Here is a 25,883-nt window from a genome sequence, read left to right on the forward strand (position 1 = left end):
GAATAGACAGTGACAGTGATGATGATGTGGCTACAATTGGGATGGATAGGCCACATGCGTCAGTAGATGGTGGTGGTGGAAACGAGCATGCAGCACCAGCCCAGGCTGGGACCCAAGCCGCTGATTCAGCAGGTCCAGGACAAAGCGCATCATCATCCACTGGTGGAAGGAGACAACTGTGGCTGAAATGCATTTTTTTTTTTTGCAACAATTATGTTTATGCCAATGTTTATAAGCATAATGTAAAATCATACTGGTTGATATAAGATGTCATGTTTCAAAGACTTTCACAGACTGCAGCAGTTCTAGGAACATATCCAGTGACTGTACATATATAAATATACAGTGGAACTCCGGTGTTCGTCCTTAATCCGTTTCAGAAGGTCGGTCGAAATGGACGAAAACCAATTCAATTCAAATTCAAATTCAAAGTTTATTCTCTATAAAGATTACAATGTTGAATTTACAGAATTTGGTTGTTGTGTGGTTTACATGTAGTTAAATAATGATTACAGAGTGTACCACTAGAACGCCTAGCATGGCTAGGCATTTCGGGCAGACTTAGTTTAATTCTTTATTTTAAAATATTACAAATTATGAGGTAAGTTGGTATTATGGCTAAGTGACTAAATACTAGTTTGTGAGTTTAGCAATGTGAATGCTTTTGTTTTGGCACAGTACATAGTTTCAGTATTGGAGTATCATAGGATTCATTATTTTAAGATTGAGATTAATATTTCTGTTTATGGTCAAATGGGTGAGTGAGTGTAAGTGTGAACCACCAAGTGGTATTCGTGTAGTTAGTTGATGGGGTTTATCAGGGTGATAAGATATTTTCCAATGGTAGTTTTGAAGGTGATGAATGTGTCTGCAGTTCTAGAGTTCTCAGGTAGGGTGTTCCAGATTTTAGGGCCTTTGACATACATTGAATTTTTGTAAAGGTTTAGTCGGACATGGGGAATGTCGTAGAGATGTTTGTGTCTGGTGTTATGCTTGTGGGTTCTGTCACAACTATCAAGAAAGTGTTTAAGGTCAAGGTTGATATTGGAGTTTAAGGTCCTGTAGATGTAGATTGCACAGTAGTAAGTGTGGATGTACTGAACAGGGAGTAAGTTTAGATCTATGAAGAGTGGGGGGGTGTGTTGCCAGGGATGATATTTAGTGATTATTCTTACTGCAGCTTTTTGTTGGGTTATTATTGGCTTTAGGTGTGTTGCTGCAGTTGATTCCCAAGCACAAATAGCATAGGTGAGGTATGGATAAATAAGTGAGTGGTATAGTGTGAGAAGGGCATTTTGCGGCACGTAGTATCGTATCTTGGAGAGGATCCCAACTGTTTTAGATACTTTTTTGGTTATGTGTTGGATATGGGTGCTGAAATTCAGGTTGTTGTCAAGGTATAGGCCTAGGAATTTGCCCTCATTATGTCTGGTAATTAGAGTGTTGTTGATCTTAATGTTAATTTGTGCATCTCCTGCTCTGCTACCAAACATAATATAGTAGGTTTTGTCAGTGTTAAGCGTAAGTTTATTGGCTGTCATCCAAGTCGATATTTTGATCAGCTCCTCGTTAACAATGGTGTTGAGGGTGGCAAGATTAGGGTGAGAGATGACATAAGTCGTGTCGTCAGCAAAGAGAATGGGTTTAAGGTGTTGGGATACGTTTGGAAGATCATTGATGTATATGAGGAAGAGCAGGGGACCAAGGACACTTCCCTGCGGAACTCCAGTATCAAGTGGCCGTGTTGTTGATGCTGTGTCTTTAATGGTAACATACTGATACCTATTAGTAAGGTAAGATTTGAAATAAGCAAGCGCATGGCCTCTTATACCGTAATGGTCAAGTTTGTGGAGTAGGATGTCGTGGTCTACTGTGTCAAAAGCTTTTCTTAGGTCAATAAAAATTCCTAGTGGATATTCCTTATTTTCCAATGCTGTGTAAAGCAGATCTAGCATTTTTATGATTGCATCATTAGTGCTTTTATTTTTCCTAAATCCAAATTGGCAGGGGTTGAGTATGTTTTGTGCTGTTATAAATGAATATAGTCTCCTGTGCACGAGTTTCTCAAAGATTTTGGATAGCAATGGTAAGTTTGATATTGGCCTATAGTTGTTTAAGTCTGTAGGGTCACCACCTTTATGTATTGATGTAACCCTTGCCATCTTGAGTAGTTTCAGGAAGGTGCTAGTTTCTAGTGACTTGTTAAAAAGTAATGAAATAGCATGCGAAAGGATATGGGCCGCTCGCTTGTACAGTAATGATGGGACATTAGACAGATTCCCTGAGTTGTTTTTAAGTGACTTTATAATCTCGGTGACTTCCGAGGGCTCAGTTGGTGCAAGATAGAAGGAATTTGGGAAATAATATACATCCAATTAATTCATTCCAGACACCCAAAAATCTTAACAAAACCCATTTTATAGAGAATAACTAAAGTTTTACCTACAGAAAGCAGTGAGAAATTTTAATGGATAAATTTTAACCCGTAAACGGTCCGAACGTATATTTTTTATTATTTGTTAACACACTGGCTGATTCCCACCAAGGTAGGGTGGCCCGAAAAAGAAAAACTTTCACCATCATTCACTCCATCACTGTCTTGCCAGAAGGGTGCTTTACACTACAGTTTTTAAACTGCAACATTAACACCCCTCCTTCAGAGTGCAGGCACTGTACTTCCCATCTCCAGGAATCCCTGAATCCCTGAATCCCTTCAGGGATTCAGGGATTCAGCACGTCAAGTATTAAAAACCATTTGTCTCCATTCACTCCTATCAAACACGCTCACGCATGCCTGCTGGAAGTCCAAGCCCCTCGCACACAAAACCTCCTTTACCCCCTCCCTCCAACCTTTCCTAGGCCGACCCCTACCCCGCCTTCCTTCCACTACAGACTGATACACTCTTGAAGTCATTCTGTTTCGCTCCATTCTCTCTACATGTCCAAACCACCTCAACAACCCTTCTTCAGCCCTCTGGACAACAGTTTTGGTAATCCCGCACCTCCACCTAACTTCCAAACTACGAATTCTCTGTATTATATTCACACCACACATTGCCCTCAGACATGACATCTCCACTGCCTCCAGCCTTCTCCTCGCTGCAACATTCATCACCCATGCTTCACACCCATATAAGAGCGTTGGTAAAACTATACTCTCATACATTCCCCTCTTTGCCTCCAAGGACAAAGTTCTTTGTCTCCACAGACTCCTAAGTGCACCGCTCACCCTTTTCCCCTCATATTTCATAGACCCATCCGCTGACACGTCCACTCCCAAATATCTGAATACATTCACCTCCTCCATACTCTTTCCAATCTGATATCCAATCTTTCATCACCTAATCTTTTTGTTATCCTCATAACCTTACTCTTTCCTGTATTCACTTTTAATTTTCTTCTTTTGCATACCCTACCAAATTCATCCACCGACCTCTGCAACTTCTCTTCAGAATCTCCCAAGAGCACAGTGTCATCAGCAAAGAGCAACTGTGACAACTCCCACTTTGTGTGTGATTCTTTTACTGGGAAATAATCTCCCTCTTTCCTACATACTCAAACTTGAGCCTCACTATCCTCATAAACACACTTCACTGCTTTCAGTAACCTACCTCCTACACCATACACCTGCAACATCTGCCACATTGCCCCCCTATCCACCCTGTCATATGCCTTTTCCAAATCCATAAATGCCACAAAAACCTCTTTAGCCTTATCTAAATACTGTTCACTTATGTGCTTCACTGTAAACACTTGGTCCACACACTCCCTACCTTTCCTAAAGCCTCCTTGTTCATCTGCTATTTTATTCTCCATCTTACTCTTAATTCTTTAAATAATAACTCTACCATACACTTTACCAGGTATACTCAACAGACTTTATTTTATTTATTATCACACTGGCCGATTCCCACCAAGGCAGGGTGGCCCGAAAAAGAAAAACTTTCACTATCATTCACTCCATCACTGTCTTGCCAGAAGGGTGCTTTACACTACAGTTTTTAAACTGCAACATTAACACCCTTCCTTCAGAGTGCAGGCACTGTACTTCCCATCTCCAGGACTCAAGTCCGGCCTGCCGGTTTCCCTGAACCCCTTCATAAATGTTACTTTGCTCACACTCCAACAGCATGTCAAGTATTAAAAACCATTCGTCTCCATTCACTCCTATCAAACACGCTCACGCACGCCTGCTGGAAGTCCAAGCCCCTCGCACACAAAACCTCCTTTACCCCCTCCCTCCAACCTTTCCTAGGCCGACCCCTACCCCGCCTTCCTTCCACTACAGACTGATACACTCTTGAAGTCATTCTGTTTCGCTCCATTCTCTCTACATGTCCGAACCACCTCAACAACCCTTCCTCAGCCCTCTGGACAACAGTTTTGGTAATCCCGCACCTCCTCCTAACTTCCAAAATACGAATTCTCTGCATTATATTCACACCACACATTGCCCTCAGACATGACATCTCCACTGCCTCCAGCCTTCTCCTCGCTGCAACATTCATCACCCATGCTTCACACCCATCTAAGAGTGTTGGTAAAACTATACTCTCATACATTCCCCTCTTTGCCTCCAAGGACAAAGTTCTTTGTCTCCACAGACTCCTAAGTGCACCACTCACCCTTTTCCCCTCATCAATTCTATGATTCACCTCATCCTTCATAGACCCATCCGCTGACACGTCCACTCCCAAATATCTGAATACATTCACCTCCTCCATACTCTCTCCCTCCAATCTGATATCCAATCTTTCATCACCTAATATTTTTGTTATCCTCATAACCTTACTCTTTCCTGTATTCACTTTTAATTTTCTTGTTTTGCACACCCTACCAAATTCATCCACCAATCTCTGCAACTTCTCTTCAGAATCTCCCAAGAGCACAGTGTCATCAGCAAAGAGCAACTGTGACAACTCCCACTTTGTGTGATTCCTTATCTTTTAACTCCACGCCTCTTGTCAAGACCCTCGCATTTACTTCTCTTACAACCCCATCTATAAATATATTAAACAACCACGGTGACATCACACATCCCTGTCTAAGGCCTACTTTTACTGGGAAATAATTTCCCTCTTTCCTATGTACTCTAACTTGAGCCTCACTATCCTCGTAAAAACTCTTCACTGCTTTCAGTAACCTACCTCCTACACCATACACCTGCAACATCTGCCACATTGCCCCCCTATCCACCCTGTCATATGCCTTTTCCAAATCCATAAATGCCACAAAGACCTCTTTAGCCTTATCTAAATACTGTTCACTTATGTGCTTCACTGTAAACACCTGGTCCACACACCCCCTACCTTTCCTAAAGCCTCCTTGTTCATCTGCTATCCTATTCTCAGTCTTACTTTTAATTCTTTCAATAATAACTCTACCATACACTTTGCCAGGTATACTCAACAGACTTATCCCCCTATAATTTTTGCACTCTCTTTTGTCCCCTTTGCCTTTATACAAAGGAACTATGCATGCTCTCTGCCAATCCCTAGGTACCTTACCCTCTTCCATACATTTATTAAATAATTGCACCAACCACTCCAAAACTACATCCCCACCTGCTTTTAACATTTCTATCTTTATCCCATCAATCCCGGCTGCCTTACCCCCTTTCATTTTACCTACTGCCTCACAAACTTCCCCCACACTCACAACTGGCTCTTCCTCACTCCTACAAGATGTTATTCCTCCTTGCCCTATACACGAAATCACAGCTTCCCTATCTTCATCAACATTTAACAATTCCTCAAAATATTCCCTCCATCTTCCCAATACCTCTAACTCTCCATTAATAACCCTCCTCTCCTATTTTTAACTGACAAATCCATTTGTTCTCTAGGCTTCCTTAACTTGTTAATCTCACTCCAAAACTTTTTCTTATTTTCAACAAAATTTGTTGATAACATCTCACCCACTCTCTCATTTGCTCTCTTTTTACATTGCTTCACCACTCTCTTAACCTCTCTCTTTTTCTCCATATACTCTTCCCTCCTTGCATCACTTCTACTTTGTAAAAACTTCTCATATGCTAACTTTTTCTCCCTTACTACTCTCTTTACATCATCATTCCACCAATCGCTCCTCTTCCCTCCCGCACCCACTTTCCTGTAACCACAAACTTCTGCTGATGCTTCTATTCTCCTTGTATCCCATCTACCTTTTACTCTCAGTGTAGCTACAACTAGAAAGTGATCTGATATATCTGTGGCCCCTCTATAAACATGTACATCCTGAAGTCTACTCAAAAGTGTTTTATCTACCAATACATAATCCAACAAACTACTGTCATTTTGCCCTACATCATATCTTGTATACTTATTTATCCTCTTTTTCTTAAAATATGTATTAACTATAACTAAACCCCTTTCTATACAAAGTTCAATCAAAGGGCTCCCATTATCATTTACACCTGGCACCCCAAACTTACCTACCACACCCTCTCTAAAAGTTTCTCCTACTTTAGCATTCAGGTCCCCTACCACAATTACTCTCTCACTTGGTTCAAAGGCTCCTATACATTCACTTAACATCTCCCAAAATCTCTCTCTCTCCTCTGCATTCCTCTCTTCTCCAGGTGCATACACGCTTATTATGACCCACTTCTCGCATCCAACCTTTACTTTAATCCACATAATTCTTGCATTTACACACATTCATATTCTCTTTTCTCCTTCCATAACTGATCATTCAACATTACTGCTACCCCTTCCTTTGCTCTAACTCTCTCAGATACTCCAGATTTAATCCCATTTATTTCCCCCCACCGAAACTCTCCTACCCCCTTCAGCTTTGTTTCGCTTAGGGCCAGGACATCCAACTTCTTTTCATTCATAACATCAGCAATCATCTGTTTCTTGTCATCTGCACTACATCCACGCACATTCAAGCATCCCAGTTTTATAAAGTTTTTCTTCTTCTCTTTTTTAGTAAATGTCTACAGGAGAAGGGGTTACTAGCCCATTGCTCCCGGCATTTTAGTCTCCTCATACAACACGCATGGCTTACGGAGGAAAGATTCTTTTCCACTTCCCCATGGACAATAGAAGAAATAAAGAAGAACAAGAGCTATGTAGAAAAAGGAGAAAAACCTAGATGTATGTATATATATATGCATGTGCTTGTCTGTGAAGTGTGACCAAAGTGTAAGTTGGAGTAGCAAGATATCCCTGTTATCTAGCGTGTTTATGAGACAGAAAGACACCAGCAATCCTACCATCATGCAAAACAGTTACAGGTTTCTGTTTCACAGTCATCTGGCAGGACGGTAGTACTTCCCTGGGTGGTTGCTGTCTAGCAACCTACTACCTTTATCCCCTTATAATTTTTGCACTCTCTTTTGTCCCCTTTGCCTTTATACAAAGGAACTATGCATGCTCTCTGCCAATCCCTAGGTACCTTACCCTCTTCCATACATTTATTAAATAATTGCACCAACCACTCCAAAACTATATCCCCACCTACTTTTAACATTTCTATCTTTATCCCATCAATCCCGGCTGCCTTACCCCCTTTCATTTTACCTACTGCCTCACGAACTTCCCCCACACTCACAACTGGCTCTTCCTCACTCCTACAAGATGTTATTCCTCCTTGCCCTGTACACAAAATCACAGCTTCCCTATCTTCATCAACATTTAACAATTCCTCAAAATATTCCCTCCATCTTCCCAATACCTCTAACTCTCCATTTAATAACTCTCCTCTCCTATTTTTAACTGACAAATCCATTTGTTCTTTAGGCTTCCTTAACTTGTTAATCTCACTCCAAAACTTTTTCTTATTTTCAGCAAAATTTGTTGATAACATCTCACCCACTCTTTCATTTGCTCTCTTTTTACATTGCTTCACCACTCTCTTAACCCCTCTCTTTTTCTCCATATACTCTTCCCTCCTTGCATCACTTCTACTTTGTAAAAACTTCTCATATGCTAACTTTTTCTCCCTTACTACTCTCTTTACATCATCATTCCACCAATCGCTCCTCTTCCCTCCTGCACCCACTTTCCTGTAACCACAAACTTCTGCTGAACACTCTAACACTACATTTTTAAACCTACCCCATACCTCTTCGACCCCATTGCCTATGCTCTCATTAGCCCATCTACCCTCCAATAGCTGTTTATATCTTACCCTAACTGCCTCCTCTTTTAGTTTATAAAGCTTCACCTCTCTTTTCCCTGATGCTTCTATTCTCCTTGTATCCCATCTACCTTTTACTCTCAGTGTAGCTACAACTAAAAAGTGATCTGATATATCTGTGGCCCCTCTATAAACATGTACATCCTGAAGTCTACTCAACAGTGTTTTATCTACCAATACATAATCCAACAAACTACTGTCATTTTGCCCTACATCATATCTTGTATCCTTATTTATCCTCTTTTTCTTAAAATATGTATTACCTATAACTAAACCCCTTTCTATACAAAGTTCAATCAAAGGGCTCCCATTATCATTTACACCTGGCACCCCAAACTTACCTACCACACCCTCTCTAAAAGTTTCTCCTACTTTAGCATTCAGGTCCCCTATCACAATTACTCTCTCACTTGGTTCAAAGGTTCCTATACATTCACTTAATATCTCCCAAAATCTCTCTCTCTCCTCTACATTCCTCTCTTCTCCAGGTGCATACACGCTTATTATGACCCACTTTTCGCATCCAACCTTTACTTTAATCCACATAATTCTTGAATTTACACATTCATATTCTCTTTTCTCTTTCCATAACTGATCCTTCAACATTACTGCTACCCCTTCCTTAGCTCTAACTCTCTCAGATACTCCAGATTTAATCCCATTTATTTCTCCCCCCGAAACTCCCCTACCCCCTTCAGCTTTGTTTCGCTTAGGGCCAGGACATCCAACTTCTTTTCATTCATAACATCAGCAATCATCTGTTTCTTGTCATCTGCACTACATCCACGCACATTCAAGCATCCCAGTTTCATAAAGTTTTTCTTCTCTTTTTTAGTAAATGTCTACAGGAGAAGGGGTTACTAGCCCATTGCTCCCGGCTTTTTAGTCGCCTCATACGACACGCATGGCTTACGGAGGAAAGATTCTTTTCCACTTCCCCATGGACAATAGAAGAAATAAAGAAGAAGAGCTATTTAGAAAAAATAGCTCTTGTCTTCTCTTCAATTACCACCTTTCTATGTTTATGTAGCATCTCACTTTTCCCTACCCCCCTGGGAAGTTCCAGCTGTTCGAGTCTGTTCTTTCTCTCTCCCTTGCTCGAAAGCCCAACTGTCTACGGTTGCTTCCCGCTCTCTTTTTCTTGACCACTTCCACTCTCATTCTCATGCCATTGCAGTGTACACAGATGGCTCTAAGTCTTCTGACGGCGTAGGATTCGCAGCAGTGTTTCCGGACAGAGTCATACGAGGGCATTTACTATCTTCGGCTAGTACTTTTACTGCTGAATTGTATGCCATCCTTGCAGCACTTATCCGTATTGCATCTATGCCTGTGTCATCATTTGTGGTTGTCTCTGACTCCCTTAGTGCTTTACAGGCTATACAGAAATTTGATACACCTCACTCCTTAGTCCTCCGTATCCAACTTTGGTTACGCCGCATCTCTACCAAGCATAAATATATTGTTTTGTGTTGGGTCCCTGGTCATGTTGACGTACAGGGCACTGAACAGGCAGACACTGCTGCGCGGTCAGCAGTACATGACCTACCAGTTTCATATAGAGGTGTTCCATTTACGGACTATTTTGCTGCAATAGCTACCCACCTTCGCACCTGTTGGCAACAACGTTGGTCTACTCTGCTCGGTAACAAACTTCAATCTGTTAAACCGAGTATAGGTTACTGGCCGTCTTCTTGTCACCAGTGTCGAGGTTGGGAGACTACTCTCTCCCGTCTTCGCATTGACCATACTTGTCTTACTCATGGATATCTCATGGAGAGGCGCCCTGCTCCTCTCTGTGAGAATTGTCAGGTTCCATTATCAGTCAGCGACATTCTATTAGACTGCCTACTTTATCAACGAGCACGCAGAATATACCTCCAACGTCGTCTTTGCTCTGCTGCTCTGTCTTTACCTTCCCTTCTCGCTGATGGACCCACCTTTCATTCGGACTCTCTCATTGACTTTTTGAAAACAACTGACTTACTTCACAAACTCTGATGATACCTTCAGCCCTTTCTACCTCAATCTCTTGCTACCCTCTACCCCCGCACTATCCCCTGCCCCGCTGTTTTCTGTAACCTACTGATCATCCCTTTCCCCTTCTGCCGCCCAATACCCTCGCTTCCTTCCCTACCCTGCAGCGCTGTATAGCCCTTGTGGCTTAGCGCTTCTTTTTGATTATAATAATAATAATCCCTTGAAGCATGAAAAACAAGTCCACCCCTGACAGTGATGTGATAAGATAACATTAGATAAGAGCTGGCATTTGATAAGCATACAGAAGGGTGTGGTGATAAGATTTGATAAGAAAATTAGAGGTGACATTTGATGAGCATCGGCCCTCGCATTGTTTTCGCTGGTACACAAACATGTCTGTCTATTTGTCTGTCTGTCAAGCTACCAGTCTATCTGTCTATCCATCTAGCTCTCTGTCTCAGAGAGAGCCACAAGACTGCGTCATCATGTTTACTCACATCTTCAAGCAGAGTATAGCACTTTGTCTGAATTTTTTGGGTTATACTAGGTAATTTACACTATGTATACTTGTATTTATGTGTACCGGTGAGACAGAGATAGACAGAGACAGATTGAAAAAGATACAGATAGACAGAGATAGAGACAGAGACAATTAGGTGAGTAGTAGAGATAAAGATAGACAGAGACAGACAGAGAGATAGACATGGACACAGACAAACAAATGGAGTCACGCCGCCAGCCAGCCAATCAGCCAGTCAGCCAGCCTGCTGAACAACTTTATGTTCCAGAGTTGTTTCTCTTTACTTAGGGCATAGGTTATAAGACATTCTGAAAGGGTGTTGCACAAATGTTGCACATGGATTATTATCGAGGTTTTTTGATATTTCCTTGACCACTTATGGCCACATCCACCTCAAAACCACTAAACTCTGGGTCAACATCACTTTCCTCTTAATATGGGAGAGTTAATACTACATGAAATCAGTGAATCCCAAGTGTTTGCTTTGCTGTTTACTCTAGCTGGTGCTCATTAGCACGTTAAGAGACAATACAATAAGTGTCAGGGGCCCAAGACTGTTCAACTACCTCCCAGCATTCATAAGGGGGATTGCCCATAGACCCCTGGCGGTCTTCAAGCAGGCACTGGACAAGCACCTAAAGTCGGTGCCTGACCAGCTGGGCTGTGGCTCGTACATTGGATTGCGTGCAGCCAGCAGTAACAGCCTGGTTGATCAGGCTCTGATCCACCAGGAGGCCTGGTCACAGACCGGGCCGCGGGGGCGTTGACCCCCGGAACTCTCTCCAGATAAACTCCAGGTGCTCCCAGAAGGTACTAAGTGGTCCCAGATTTTTTTAATACAGTGCACACTGAGTGTTATAACCCATTCTATGCTGCAAGGCCTCTCAGGCCAATCATGCCATATTTGAAGGCAGGAAAAATAAAATTAAATCACTATTACATATCTTTATTGAAGACTCTTGGCATATGGAAGAAGGCGAGGAGGGGAGAGGGAGGTGTGGTTATTGTTTGGAATACATCCATACATCCTGGCGAGCTCAGCCACACGTACGCCACTTTCGTATTTTGCTACATGCTCTTTCTTGAATTCTATTGTGTTTCTCACCTTTACTCAAGGGCTGTCACTAGGAACTTTCTTTGGCCCCATGGTGGCTTATTTTGCAGTTGCACTCAACAAACAAGCACAAAAAACAATGGATTATTATGAAATGTTTCGGATGAATGTGTGGAGTGTTGCTCACTGAATAAGTGACAGAGGCAGACTGAGTCATGTACGTGTGAGCGGCCACGTCCCAGGTGGGTGGACGCGTCTTGACATGGATGATTTCCGAGTGAAGGTATGAAACCCGGCGTAAAATTTTGCCGAAGAAAGTGGTCAAAATCCGGAGTTCCACTGTATAATAGAATATTACTAATACGTATACAACATTTTGTATATTTTTTGCTGTAAACAAGTTTTGTAAGCAATATAATGATGAAAATATTAGTGCAGTTATTGTGTTGAATACAACAAGTGTACATATATACATTATGCATTATATTGGTCTCACAGGCCACAAACGTTACTGAAAAAAAAAATAGAAAAGAAAAAAAAGTAACAAAAAAGTAAAATAAAAAAAAAATGTGACTTTATGGAAGTCGCCGCCATCCGGTCATTGAGGGTCAACTTCATGCCTCTATATTTTGGAAAGTACTGATCGGATTTTTTTTTGTTTTGTTTTGTTACCTCAAGAAAAATATTATCTTTAATTCTATAAGATTTTTTTTTTTCGAAAATTCTTAGACCTTGACTGTCACTGAGATTTGGCCTCTGGACCCTCAAAGGGTTAAAATAGTTTGAGCACTTGGGAGGGGGGGGGGAGCATTGATCAATGCCCTGATAGTTAAAGGTTAAAAAAAAGGGTTAAAAATTTAATGTGTTCACCCACCCATATTAGTCAACACTTTTTATATGTTGTTCATTATGGTTTATAGAATATAAGTTACCACAGAAGTGGTCGCTTTTGTAATTTGTACCATTTCAAATCACAGATTGGCTGGATGATGAACAATTCTTTAAAACCAGTAATTGCTTCCAACAGCTTCTCTTGCACATTTTATATTCTCACTCAGTTACTGCTTTGTCAATAAACTTGTCAGATTTTCTATAAAAAAGCTATAAGTAATTCTTCAGTGAATACTTTTCATGCTTTAAAAAGTTGAACTCACTATGAGAGGACCTACAAAGTAACTACAGTTGAAATGCTGAATGAATGCAAAGCCATAGCTATTATTTTATAAAGGCAGGTATAATATTCTGATAACTTTCTATGCTTTAGAATGTATCTGCAGTACATCTCTTAGTACATATACAGAGAGAGTTTACTTTAATCCCTACTTACGGATTTCTTGACTGTAATCTCATCAATACACAAATAACCAGCACATCGGAGAGAGAGGAGCTTGCGACAGAGTTTCAGCTCAACTTGGACTATTTACAAAATCACAGTAACAGAAAGGAGAGAAGAGGCAGTATATGTAGGCCAACTGACAGGGATGGGACAAGAGAAGTAGTAAGAAAAGAAGCAGAGAGGTGGTAGTAGTAGTAGTAGAAGTACTACTACTACTACTACTACTACTACTACTACTACTACTACTACTGCCTCTCTTCTTCCTTTCCTACTATCTCTCTTGTCCCATCCCTATCAGCTGACCTATATATACTGCCTCCTTCTCTCCCTTCTGTTAGTGTGACATTGTAAATGGTCGAAGTCAGACCGAAATGTTGTCAAAAGCTTCTCTTTCCTATGTGCTGGTTATTTGTGTATTGTTCCAGTCATGGTATTGTGCCTTTTTCTTCTTCATTCTCATCAGTAGTTTTTAAACATGATAAAAGCCAGTCGGTAAATTAACAATACAGGCTTACCTTACTTAACCCTTAAATGGTCCAAACGTATATATACGTTCTCTTGCGCAGCGCCCTGAATATTTTGAAAAAAAAAATCGTTTTTTTTTATAGAAAAAAAAAACACACATTTTTTTTAAGTGTTTTAGAATAAAAAAAAAAGACTAGGGTCAGTACTTACAGAGATATGAGGCTGAGAAGTTGGCACTGGATGCTCATGTGATGGCAGCATTGAGTCCTGCCGCTTGCAGACATGTTGTCGATATACCTTTTTTTTTATTTTTCATATTATTTTATGGAATTTTGATGTTCTGATAATTACAATTTGTAGTAGTTCTTGTCATTTTATAACCAATCTTTGTTCTGATACTAGTACAGTGGACTCCTGGTTTACGATCAGCTCCCAATGCGACCAATTATGTAAGTGTATTTATGTAAGTGCGTTTGTACATGTATGTTTGGGGGTCTGAAATGGACTAATCTAATTCACAATATTCCTTATGGGAACAAATTCGGTCAGTACTGGCACCTGAACATACTTCTGGAATGAAATAATATCGTAAACCGGGGGTCCACTGTATTAGGTAATGAAATTGTACTCAAATTGTCACAAACACTGACAGGTGGACATTTACACCTGTCTTGGTCATTTACTGTTGTCTTGGAATATAAACAAAGTATTTATATGTCCCAGCAATGTTTTGGATATGTGGAAGTATATAACAATAATGAGGAGGAGGAGAAGGAGGAGGAGGAGGAGGAAAAGGAGGAGGAGGAAAAGGAGGAGGAGAAGGAGAAGGAGAAGGAGAAAAGGGAGGAGGAGAAGGAGAAAAGGGAGGAGGAGAAGGAGAAAAGGGAGAAGAAGAAAAGGGAGGAGGAGGATAATAATAATAATAATAATAATAATAATACATAATAATAATAATAGGTAATAATAATATGTAATAATAATAATATGTAATAATATGTTCCCTTGAAGCATGAAAAACAGTCCACCCCTGACAGTGACAAGATAAGGGAAGATAACATCTGATAAGAGCTGATGTTTGATGAGCATAAACGAGGGTTGGGGAAGGTGACCATCCCCCTCACTTTGTTTTTGCTGGTACACAAACATTTCTGTCTGTCTATTTGTCTGTCTGTCAAGCTCCCTGTCTATCTGTCTAGCTCTCTGTCTCAGAGAAAGCCACAAGACTGCGTCATCACCTTTACTCACATCTTCAAGCAGAGTATAGCACTTTGTCTGGATTTTTGGGTTATGCTGGGTAATTTATACTACGTATACTTGTATTTGTGTGTACTTGTGAGATAGATAGACAAAGACAGATTGAAAGAGATAGACAAAGCCAGAGACAGATAGACAGACACAGATATACAGAGACAGATAGACAGACAGAGATCGACAGACCCTAAACTTGGGGTTAACATCACTTTCCTCTTAAAAGAGAAGTGTTAATATGACATTACATCAGTGAATCCTTGGCGTTTGCCGCACTGTTTGCTCTAGCTAGCGCTCAATTTAACTGGTACTCCCAAAAGGTACTAAGTGGTCCCAGATTTTTTTAACACTGCGCACACCGAGTGTTAAGACCAATTCTATGCTGACCAGGCATCTCAGGCCAATCATGCCAAATTTGGAGGCAGGAAAAATAAAATGTATATATACGTTTGGGGTGCTACGCATGTGAACGTATATATACGTTTGGACCGTTTAAGGGTTAACGCAAAAATTTTGCCTTGCCACTCGTTAAAAAACCTGCCACACGCGATTCGTCCGAGACGTGTCCATGTGTGGCTTGAACTGCCCCATGCATGCCAGTGTTTACAAGCCAGCCAGTGTTCTTGCATCTAAGCATACATTCGGTACATTCCATATTATCACAGTGCTTTTGGTGCTTGTTTCTGCAAAATAAGTCACCATGGGCCCCAAGAAAGCTTCTAGTGCCAACTCTTCGAGAAAAAGGGTGCTAATGACTATTGAAATGAAGAAAGAGATAATTGCAAAGTACGAAAGTGGAGTGCGTGTCTTGGAGCTGGCCAGGTTGTATACAAAACCCCAATCAGCCATCGCTACTATAGTGGCCAGGAAAACGGCAATCAAGGAAGCTGTTGCGGTCCCTGTTGAAACAGGGACCGCAAGTGTTAGAAGATGTTGAGAGACTGTTATTGGTGTGGATAAATGAAAAACAGATAGCAGGAGATAGCATCTCTCAAGCGATCATTTGTGAAAAGGCTAGGAAGTGGCATGAGGATTTAATTGAAAAAATGCCTGCAACTAGTGGTGATGTGAGTGAATTTAAGGCCAGCAAAGGTTGGTTTGAAAGATTTAAGAATCATAGTGGCATACATAGTGTGATTAGGCATGGTGAGGCTGCCAGTTCGGACCAAAAAGCAGCTGAAAAATATGTGAAGGAATTAAGGATTACATAGACAGTGAAGAATTAAAACCTGAACAAGTGTTTAATTGTGACGAAACAGGCCTGTTTTGGAAGAAATTGCCAAGCAGGACCTACATTACTCAGGAGGAAAAGGCACTCCCAGGACATAAGCCTATGAAAGACAGGCTTACTCTTCTGATGTGTGCCAATGCTAGTGGTGATTGCAAAGTGAAGCTTTTATTGGTGCATCACTCAAACTCCCAGTGTGTTCAGGCAAAACAATGTCCTCAAGGCTAATTTGTGTGTGCTGTGGAGGGCAAACAGTAAGGCATGGGTCACTAGGGACTTTTTCTATAACTGGTTACACCATGCATTTGCCCCAATGTGAAAAATTACCCAACTGAAAAGAAATTAGACCTTAAGTGCCTCCTGGTATTAGACAATGCCCCTGGTCATCCTACAGACTTGGCAGAGCAACTTTCTGAGGACATGAGCTTCATTAAGGTCAAGTTTTTACCTCCTAATACCACTCCTCTCCTGCAGCCCATAGACCAGCAGGTCATTTCCAACTTCAAGAAACTGTACACAAAAGCTATGTTTCAAAAGTGCTTTGAAGTGACCACAGACACTCGATTGACTCTAAAAGAGTTTTGGAAGGATCACTTTAATATCCTCAATTGTGTAAACCTTATAGGTAAGGCTTGGGAGGGAGTGACTAAGAGGACCTTTAACTCTGCTTGGAAGAAACTGTGGCTAGAATGTGTAGACAAAAGAGATTTTGAAGGGTTTGAGGCTAACCCTGGGAATTGTATGCCAGTTGAGGAAACCATTGTGGCATTGGGGAAGTCCTTGGGGTTGGAGGTTAGGGGGGAGGATGTGGAAGAGTTGGTGGAGGAGGACAATGACGAACTAACCACTGATGAGCTGCTAGATCACCTTCAACAGCAAGAGGCCAGACCTGAGGAAACTGCTTTGGAGGAGGGGATAGAGAAATTGAGGAAGTTGTCTACTTCACAGATTAAAGAAATGTGCACAATGTGGACAAAGGTGAAAACCTTTATGGATGAAAATCGCCCTCACACAGCTATTGCAAGCCATGCTGGTGACTATTACAATGACAATGTTGTGAACCACTTTAGAAAAGTCATAAAGGAATGAGAGGTACAGGCCTCTATGGACCTATATGTTGTGCGACAGAAGTCCAGTGACTCTGAAGCTGGTCCTAGTGGCATTAAAAGAAGAAGGGAAGTAACCCCGGAAAAGGACTTGCTACCTCAAGTCCTAATGGAAGGGGATTCCCCTTCTAAACAATAAGTTCGACACTCTCCCCTCCTCCCATCCAATCAATCATCACCAGATCTTCATTAAAGGTAAGTGTCATGTATTCTATTGTTAGTAGAGTGTACTACAAACTGTGCATGTCTTCTTCAGTTTGTGTGCATTAAACTTAATATTTCATGTGGCAAAATTTTTTTTTTTCATACTTTTGGGTGTCTTGCACGGATTGATTTGATTTCCATTATTTCTTATGGGGAAAATTAATTTGCCTTTCGATAATTTTGGCATACGATGAGCTCTCAGGAACGGATTAATATCGTATACTGGGGGACCACTGTATATACGTTTGGACCGTTTAGGGGTTAAGGTGCTTTGCTGATACATAGGGCTTTTCAATTGTATTCATGTTTATGATTTTTGGTGCCTGCCTTGCTTTACAGTAAACTAGCAGTTTTATTATTCATTATTTTTACTTTTGCATCATTTTTTTTAGGCCTCACACTATTCCTCACTTAATGATAATGTAAACATGTTTTTAGGCTTTCACATGCACTGGCAAGTGAAAAAAAGGCAGTTATACATTTTAAGGCAGTGGTCTGGAGCCTAACCTGCTGTATTAGTGAAGTATGCCTGTATGTTATTTACATGGTTGATGTTTATGGATTACTTGTGAAAACATGGTTGCTCATGTTATATTTTAAAGGTGGTTAACTCGCTGATTGGTAATACTGTGGATGAGAAGAAATGTCGAGTAAAAGTCACTATCATCCACAAATTATTATTCATCCGTCACCAGTTAATCCATCAATCTCAGTTATTCCACCGTCACTTAATCATTCTCAATATATTCAGCATCATTTAGTCCATCAATTAATCTTCACGCACCACCAGTCATCAGTTATCACCACTCATCATTCACCATTAATTATCCATAGTTATACAGTGGAACCTCTACTTGCGAGCGTGTCCACGTGCGAGTTTTTCCAAATACGAGCAGTCGATGGGTTGATTTTTTGCTTCCATACGCGAGCACAATTTCCACAAGCGAGCAGACCTCAAGGCAGGTTCCTTGACACTGGTGAGGGGCTTTTGCTCTTGATCTCGTGAATTGTATCTCATTTGTTTGTTGGACTATCTTATTAAAACTTGGACAATGTATGATGGAAAGATGCTTCTTAATGTACACCAAAAATGAAAGAAATCTAAGCATAAATAATGGAGTTCACTTCTCAGCAATTAGCCTCCCCTTAGCGGTAATTTTGAATGGTTTTTACGGTTGTATTCTTGTTTTTTGGTCTCATTTGATAGAATGGAAGATAAATTACAAAAATAGATATGATTTTGATTGCTTTCACGATGAAAAGTACCTTGAAATAGAGCTCAACCTAGGAGGAATGATCCATTGCTTGGCTGTTTCAGTGTAAACAGATGACGTCACAGTAAATCTTATGTTTTTTGTGTGAATATAAATTACAATTTTTTTATATAATAATAACGATAATAATAATAATAATAATAATAATAATAATAATAATAATGAAAGAAATCTAAGCATAAATAATGGAGTTCACTTCTCAGCAATTAGCCACCCCTTAGTGGTACTTTCGTATGGTTTTTATGGTTGTATTCTCTTTTTTTGGTCTCATTTGATAGAATGGAAGATATATTACAGAAATAGATATGATTTTGATTGCTTACATGACGAAAAGTGCCTTGAAATTGAGCTCAACCTAGGAAAAATGGTCAATTGCTTGGCTGTTTCAGTGTAAACAAATGACGTCACTGCCCATTCCAATATGCAGTCGTGAATGGGTTGACATATTTATACAATTATTGCAATTGGGAATAACAGTAAATCTTATATTTTTTGTGTGAATAAAAATTACAAATAATTTATATAATAATGTCCATTTTTTTTTACCTGAATCTGAATGAACTTTGTCCCATAATTCTTTAGTCCATTAAATCAAGGGTTTATTGTATTTGGTTAACACTCTCTTAGTGGCACTAACCTTTTTAAGTGCTGCTCTGTATCAAAAGTGGAATTTTTTGCTTTATACAGTGGAACCTCAAAAATCGAACGTATCACATATCGAACGTTTCGAAATAGGACCATTTTTTCGGACAAACTGTGTCCCTATTATCGCACACGCCCCTATTTTCAGACTGCCAGGTATGGGACATGTCCGTGGGCCTGCTCTGTCCGCGTCCCCGCGCAGGCGCCGTGAGCAGTCTAGCTTTGTTTATGCTTGAGTGAACACTAACCTGCACTCTCATTCACACATTTTACGATTAGTATTTTGTCGTGTTTAGCACTTGTGGGACTGTGAAATAAGCTGCCATGGGCTCAAAGAAACTTGCTAGTGGTACCTCTGTGGTAAAGAAAGTGAGAAACACAATAGATGTGAAGAAGGAAATAATACAGAAGTATGAGAGTGGTGTGAGACTTGTTGAGCTTGCCAGGATGTATGGGAAAAACAAGTCGACCATCGGTTCTATCCTGTCAAAGAAAGAACAAATCAAGGAAGCTGATGTTGCGAAAGGTATTAATATGCTAACCAAAAAAAGACCACAAATAGTTGAAGAGGTTGAGAAGTTGTTGCTGGTGTGGATCAAGGATAAAGAGATTGTAGGTGATAGTGTTTCAGAGACGATTATTTGCGAAAAGGCAAGGAAGTTGCATGCCGATCTGGTACAGAAAACTCCTGGAACCAGTGCTGATAGTGAATTTAAGGCCAGCAGAGGCTGGTTTGATAGATTTAAGAAGCATAGTGGCATACACAATGTTGTAAGACATGGTGAGGCAGCCAGTTCAGACAAACGGGCGGCTGAGAAGTTTGTACAGAAGTTTAAGAGGTACATAGACAGTGAAGAATTCATACCTGAACTAGTGTTTAATTGTGATGAAACAGGCTTGTTTTGGAAGAAAATGCCAAAAAGGACCTTCATCACACAGGAGGAAAAGGCACTGCCAGGACACAAGCCTATGAAAGACAGGCTTACTCTTTTGTTCTGTGCTAATGCTAGTGGTGATTTTAAAGTGAAGCCTTTACTTGTGTATCATTCAGAAAATCCCAGAGTGTTTAAGAAAAATAATGTCTTAAAGAACAAATTATGTGTCTTGTGGAAAGCTAATTATAAGGCATGGGTCACATGACAAATTTTCAAAGAGTGGGTCTATGAAGTGTTTGGCCCCAGTGTGAAAAAATACCTCCAGGAAAAGAAATTGCCACTCAAGTGCCTCCTGTTAATGGACAATGCTCCTGCTCATCCTCCAAACTTATTAGACCTCTTGTCTAAGGACTTCAATTTTATAAAAGTGAAGTTCTTGCCTCCTAACACCACTCCTCTCCTCCAGCCCATGGACCAGCAGGTTATTTCTAACTTCAAAAAACTCTACTCAAAAGCAGTGTTTGAAAAGTGCTTTGAAGTGACCACAGACACTAAGTTGACTCTAAGAGAGTTCTGGAGGAATCACTTCAACATCTACAGCTCCATAAGTCTTATAGGTAAGGCTTGGGAGGGAGTGACTTCCAGGACTTTGAACTCTGCTTGGAGATAATTGTGGCCAGATTGTGTCCAAAAGAGGGATTTTGAAGGGTTTGAGGCTGACCCTGACCCTGACCCAGCTCACCCTCTGCCTGTTGTGGACTCTATTGTGGCATTGGGGAACACCCTGGGATTGGAGGTGAATGGTGAGGATGTGGAAGAGTTGGTGGAGGATCACAGGGAAGAGCTAACCACTGAAGAGCTGCAAGAGCTTCATCTGGAGCAGTATCAGACCACAGATGAGGAACTTGCTTCAGAGGAGGAGAAAGAGGGAGTGGATGAGGTGCCTTCTTCAAAGATTAAGGAGATTTGTGCCAAGTGGAATGATGTCCAAGTGTTTGTACAGAAGTACCACCCTGAGCAAGCTGAAACAAGCCATCTTTGCATCAAGTTCAGTGATAAAGCCATGTCCCATTTTAGGGAATTGTTAAAGAGGTGCCAGAAACAGAGGACTGTGGACAGTTATTTTGTGAGACAGGGGTCCAGTGACTCAAGCTGGTCCTAGTGGCATTAAAAGACAGAGAAGGGAAGTAACCCCAGAGAGGGCTTTACCTGAAGTCCTCATGGAGGGGGATTCCCCTTCCAAACAATAACCCCAACTCCCTCTCTCCTCCTCCCTATCTTCCAGATGCCATCACCAGTCTTCAATAAAGGTAAGTAAAAATGTTATTTTATATGTATTACTATACATAATTAAAAACTATAGTATTTGTTGTATGTAAAACTGTAATTAATCTTTATAAAATGTATTTTATGTGTGAATATTTTTGGGTTTCTGGAACGGATTAATTGTATTTCCATTATTTCTTATGGGAAATATTGCTTCGAATTTCAGACTTTTCGAATTTAGAACTTGCTCCTGGAATGGATTAAGTTCGATATTTGAGGTTCCACTGTATATTTATCTTCATTATCAGTTCCATTGTCTTTTTCCTTCTAACATTAATAAATTAGTAAAATAAAGTAAAATAAAGTAAAGTAAGATACACAGTAAAATAAAGTAAGATACATAATTTGACAGATACTGTGGAAAGTTCCTTGTGCAATGCATTTTGGGCAAATTAAGACTAACTTAAACTAGTTTAAAATTACATAATTGATATGCTCAATGTTGACTATGTTAATGCTAATACTCCTGGATATAGATATAATGCTGACAGGTGTGAGTATGATGACAGTGAAGAATAAGCTATTACTGGGACATTGTTTCACTCATGGTAAGCCTGAGAGAAACTTTGTCCCAGGGAAAGCTTGATCTGTATATTACAACTTCATACCCACAACTTATCTTCCTACACATTTTTAAAAATGATGTATAACTGCTGCAGTATATAGTACAGGTAAGACAATCATACTGTTTGTTATTACACCAGAGCCAACAGCTGTGGCATGGTTGATGCAGCTACAATGGAGTCTCTGGGTGGTCACTTTAAGGGAATATTTCCAATGGGACTAATTGGCAGCTTACTGCCAGCACACACTGAACAGAAATTTACTCGCTTCTTCAAAAAGGACCCCCAAAACCCCAATGTTGTAAGTATATGTATATTTAGAAAGTATCTAAAACATTTAATGATGAATCTATATGTTGTCTTTGTTGTTATAATGTGAAGTAATATCTGCTTATTTGGAATGAAAAATAAATGCATACAAAATATGATGAATTCTATAATTAAAATTTTATAAACAAATTTGAAATGCAGATAAATAAGATTCAACACAGCAAATTTCATTTATAATGGAACTTGCCTCCTTGAATAACACACTATAATTTTTTGTCTTTTGAGTGCCTAGTGTGTTTTTTGTCATAATTAGGCAAGTAGTTTTCAAATATATGCAAAATATAAAATTAAAAATTTACGTAGAATGAAAGGGGGTAAAGCAGATGGAACTGATGGGATCATGACAGAAATGTTAAAAGCAGGGGGGGATATAGTGTTGGAGTGGTTGGTACTTTTGTTTAATAAATGTATGAAAGAGGGGAAGGTACCTAGGGATTGGCAGAGAGCATGTATAGTCCCTTTATGTAAAGGGAAAGGGGACAAAGGAGATTGTAAAAATTATAGAGGAACAAGTTTACTGAGTATACCAGGAAAAGTATACGGAAGGGTTATAATTGAAAGAATTAGAGGTAAGACAGAATGTAGGATTGCAGATGAGCAGGGAGGCTTCAGAGTGGGTAAGGGATGTGTAGATCAAGTGTTTACATTGAAGCATATATGTGAACAGTATTTAGATAAAGGTAGGGAAGTTTTTATTGCATTTATGGATTTAGAAAAGGCATATGATAGTGGATAGAGGAGCAATGTGGCAGATGTTGCAAGTATATGGAATAGGTGGTAAGTTACTAAATGCTGTAAAGAGTTTTTATGAGGATAGTGAGGCTCAGGTTAGGGTGTGTAGAAGAGAGGGAGACTACTTCCCGGTAAAAGTAGGTCTTAGACAGGGATGTGTAATGCAGTTAGAATGATAACAAATTCTCACTACAGGCAACACACTCCACCAATATTCAAAGCACTCAACCTACTCACCATACAAAACATCCATACTTATTATTGCACCTATTACATACATAGAACACTTAACTCTGATATTAACCCTCCCCTCAAACATCTCCTTGCAAACCTCAACAGAACACATGACCAGAACACAAGGCTCAGATCACTCTTTGAAGTTCCTCGTGTCCATCTCACGCTATGCAAAAACTCAATGCACATAAAAGGCCCTAAAATCTGGAATTCATTACCTGTAAATATAAAAGAAACACTACCTGTTTATAAATTCAAGTCTCTTCTCAAAGATCACTTACTCACTCAAAACCAAATAAATACTGAATAACTGAACCTTATAAATTGTATATCCTATATGTTACTCACAACTATATCACACAAATGTTAAACCTAGGACCCAATCTAACTTTATTATTTTTTTAAATACACTACCTAACAGAATACTCCATTCGACTGAATGTACAGCAATGCAAGCAACCATATGACCTGTCTTTGAAATACTCATTTGTGCTTTATAGTTATCTGTTTACAATAATGTTTTATCACTGATTTCATCATTGCTTAGTTAATCTTAAGTTAATTTTAAGCCAGCCCGTAATGCTATGCATATAAGTGGCTTTGGCATGCTGCTCTTACCTGTATTTTTTGTACCTCTGTTTGTATGCTTAAATTACTAAATAAATAAATAAATAAATAAATGTCACCATGGTTGTTTAATATATTTATAGATGGGGTTGTAAAAGAAGTAAATGCTAGGGTGTTTGGGAGAGGGGTGGGATTAAATTGTGGGGAATCAAATTCAAAATGGGAATTGACACAGTTACTTTTTGCTGATGATACTGTGCTTATGGGAGATTCTAAAGAAAAATTGCAAAGGTTAGTGAATGAGTTTGAGAATGTGTGTAAAGGTAGAAAGTTGAAAGTGAACATAGAAAAGAGTAAGGTGATGAGGGTATCAAATGATTTAGATAAAGAAAAATTGGATATCAAATTGGGGAGGAGGAAGGAAGGAAGAGGAAGAAGTGAATGTTTTCAGATACTTGGGAGTTGACGTGTCGGCGGATGGATTTATGAAGGATGAGGTTAATCATAGAATTGATGAGGGAAAAAAGGTGAGTGGTGCGTTGAGGTATATGTGGAGTCAAAAAACGTTATCTATGGAGGCAAAGAAGGGAATGTATGAAAGTATAGTAGTACCAACACTCTTATATGGATGTGAAGCTTGGGTGGTAAATGCAGCAGCGAGGAGACGGTTGGAGGCAGTGGAGATGTCCTGTCTAAGGGCAGTGTGTGGTGTAAATATTATGCAGAAAATTCGGAGTGTGGAAATTAGGAGAAGGTGTGGAGTTAATAAAAGCATTAGTCAGAGGGCAGAAGAGGGGTTGTTGAGGTGGTATGGTCATTTAGAGAGAATGGATCAAAGTAGAATGACATGGAGAGCATATAAATCTATAGGGGAAGGAAGGAGGGGTAGGGGTCGTCCTCGAAAGGGTTGGAAAGAGGGGGTAAAGGAGGTTTTGTGGGCTAGGGGCTTGGACTTCCAGCAAGCGTGCATGAGCGTATTACTAGATAGGAGTGAATGGAGGCGAATGATACTTGGGACCTGACGATCTGTTGGAGTGTGAGCAGGGTAATATTTAGTGAAGGGATTCAGGGAAACCGGTTATTTTCATATAGTCGGACTTGAGGCCTGGAAATGGGAAGTACAATGCCTGCACTTTAAAGGAGGGGTTTGGGATATTGGCAGTTTGGAGGGATATGTTGTGTATCTTTATATGTATATGCTTCTGAACTGTTGTATTCTGAGCACCTCTGCTAAAGCAGTGATAATGTGTGAGTGTGGTGAAAGTGTTGAATGATGATGAAAGTATTTTCTTTTTGGGGATTTTCTTTCTTTTTTGGGTCACCCTGCCTTGGTGGGAGACGGCCGACTTGTTGAAAAAAAAAAAAAATAAATAAAATTAAACATGATAAAATTGAGATACATTCTTTCAAAAATATTTTTCAAATATTTAGCTGATTAGCCAGTACTAATGAATGGACAGTGTAGATAGATATCTCCAAAATACTGAAACTGAGAGGGAAGGGTTGGATTTAAGCAGGACTTGCACATGAGTTAACAGGGTTTTCAAAGCTTATTCCTTGGGTAGCATTGAAAACATGTTGGGTAAATACTTTTGTAGTGGGTCTGGGTTTACATATTTATTTATTTATTTATTTATTTATTTATTTATTTAATAATTTGAACATACAGAGGTACAAAAAAATACAGGTAAGAGCAGCATGCCAAAGCCACTTGTGTGCATAGCATTACAGGCAGGCTTAAAATTAACTTAAGATTAACTAAGCAATGATGTAATCAGTGATAAAACATTATTGTAAACAGATAACAATAAAGCACAAATGAGTATTACAAAGACAGGTCATATGGTTGCATGCATTGCTGTACATTCAGTAGAATGGAGTATTCTGTTAGGTAGTGTATTTAAAAAATAACAAAGTTAGATTGGGTCTTAGGTTTAACATTTATGTGATATAATTATGAGAAACATTTAAGATATACAATTTATAAGGTTCAGTTATTCAGTATTTATTTGGTTTTGGGTGAGTAAGTGATCTTTGAGAAGAGACTTGAATTT

At 39.7% G+C, this 25,883-nt stretch overlaps 1 protein-coding gene across 13 annotated transcripts in view; it reads left to right on the forward strand.

Annotated features, from left to right (window-relative positions):
• Positions 1 to 25,883, forward strand: part of LOC128685704 (acyl-coenzyme A thioesterase 1) — a 326,051-nt gene that overhangs the window by 69,818 nt on the left and 230,350 nt on the right. For all 13 annotated transcript variants that reach the window (XM_070088074.1, XM_070088077.1, XM_070088081.1 and 10 more), the window contains one exon: positions 22,108 to 22,267. In XM_070088074.1, the coding sequence (XP_069944175.1) occupies positions 22,108 to 22,267 (160 nt within the window). The remainder of the gene's footprint in view (positions 1 to 22,107; positions 22,268 to 25,883) is intronic.

The sequence above is a fragment of the Cherax quadricarinatus genome, chromosome 23 (genome assembly GCF_038502225.1).
Source record: "Cherax quadricarinatus isolate ZL_2023a chromosome 23, ASM3850222v1, whole genome shotgun sequence".
Taxonomy (NCBI): domain Eukaryota; kingdom Metazoa; phylum Arthropoda; class Malacostraca; order Decapoda; family Parastacidae; genus Cherax; species Cherax quadricarinatus.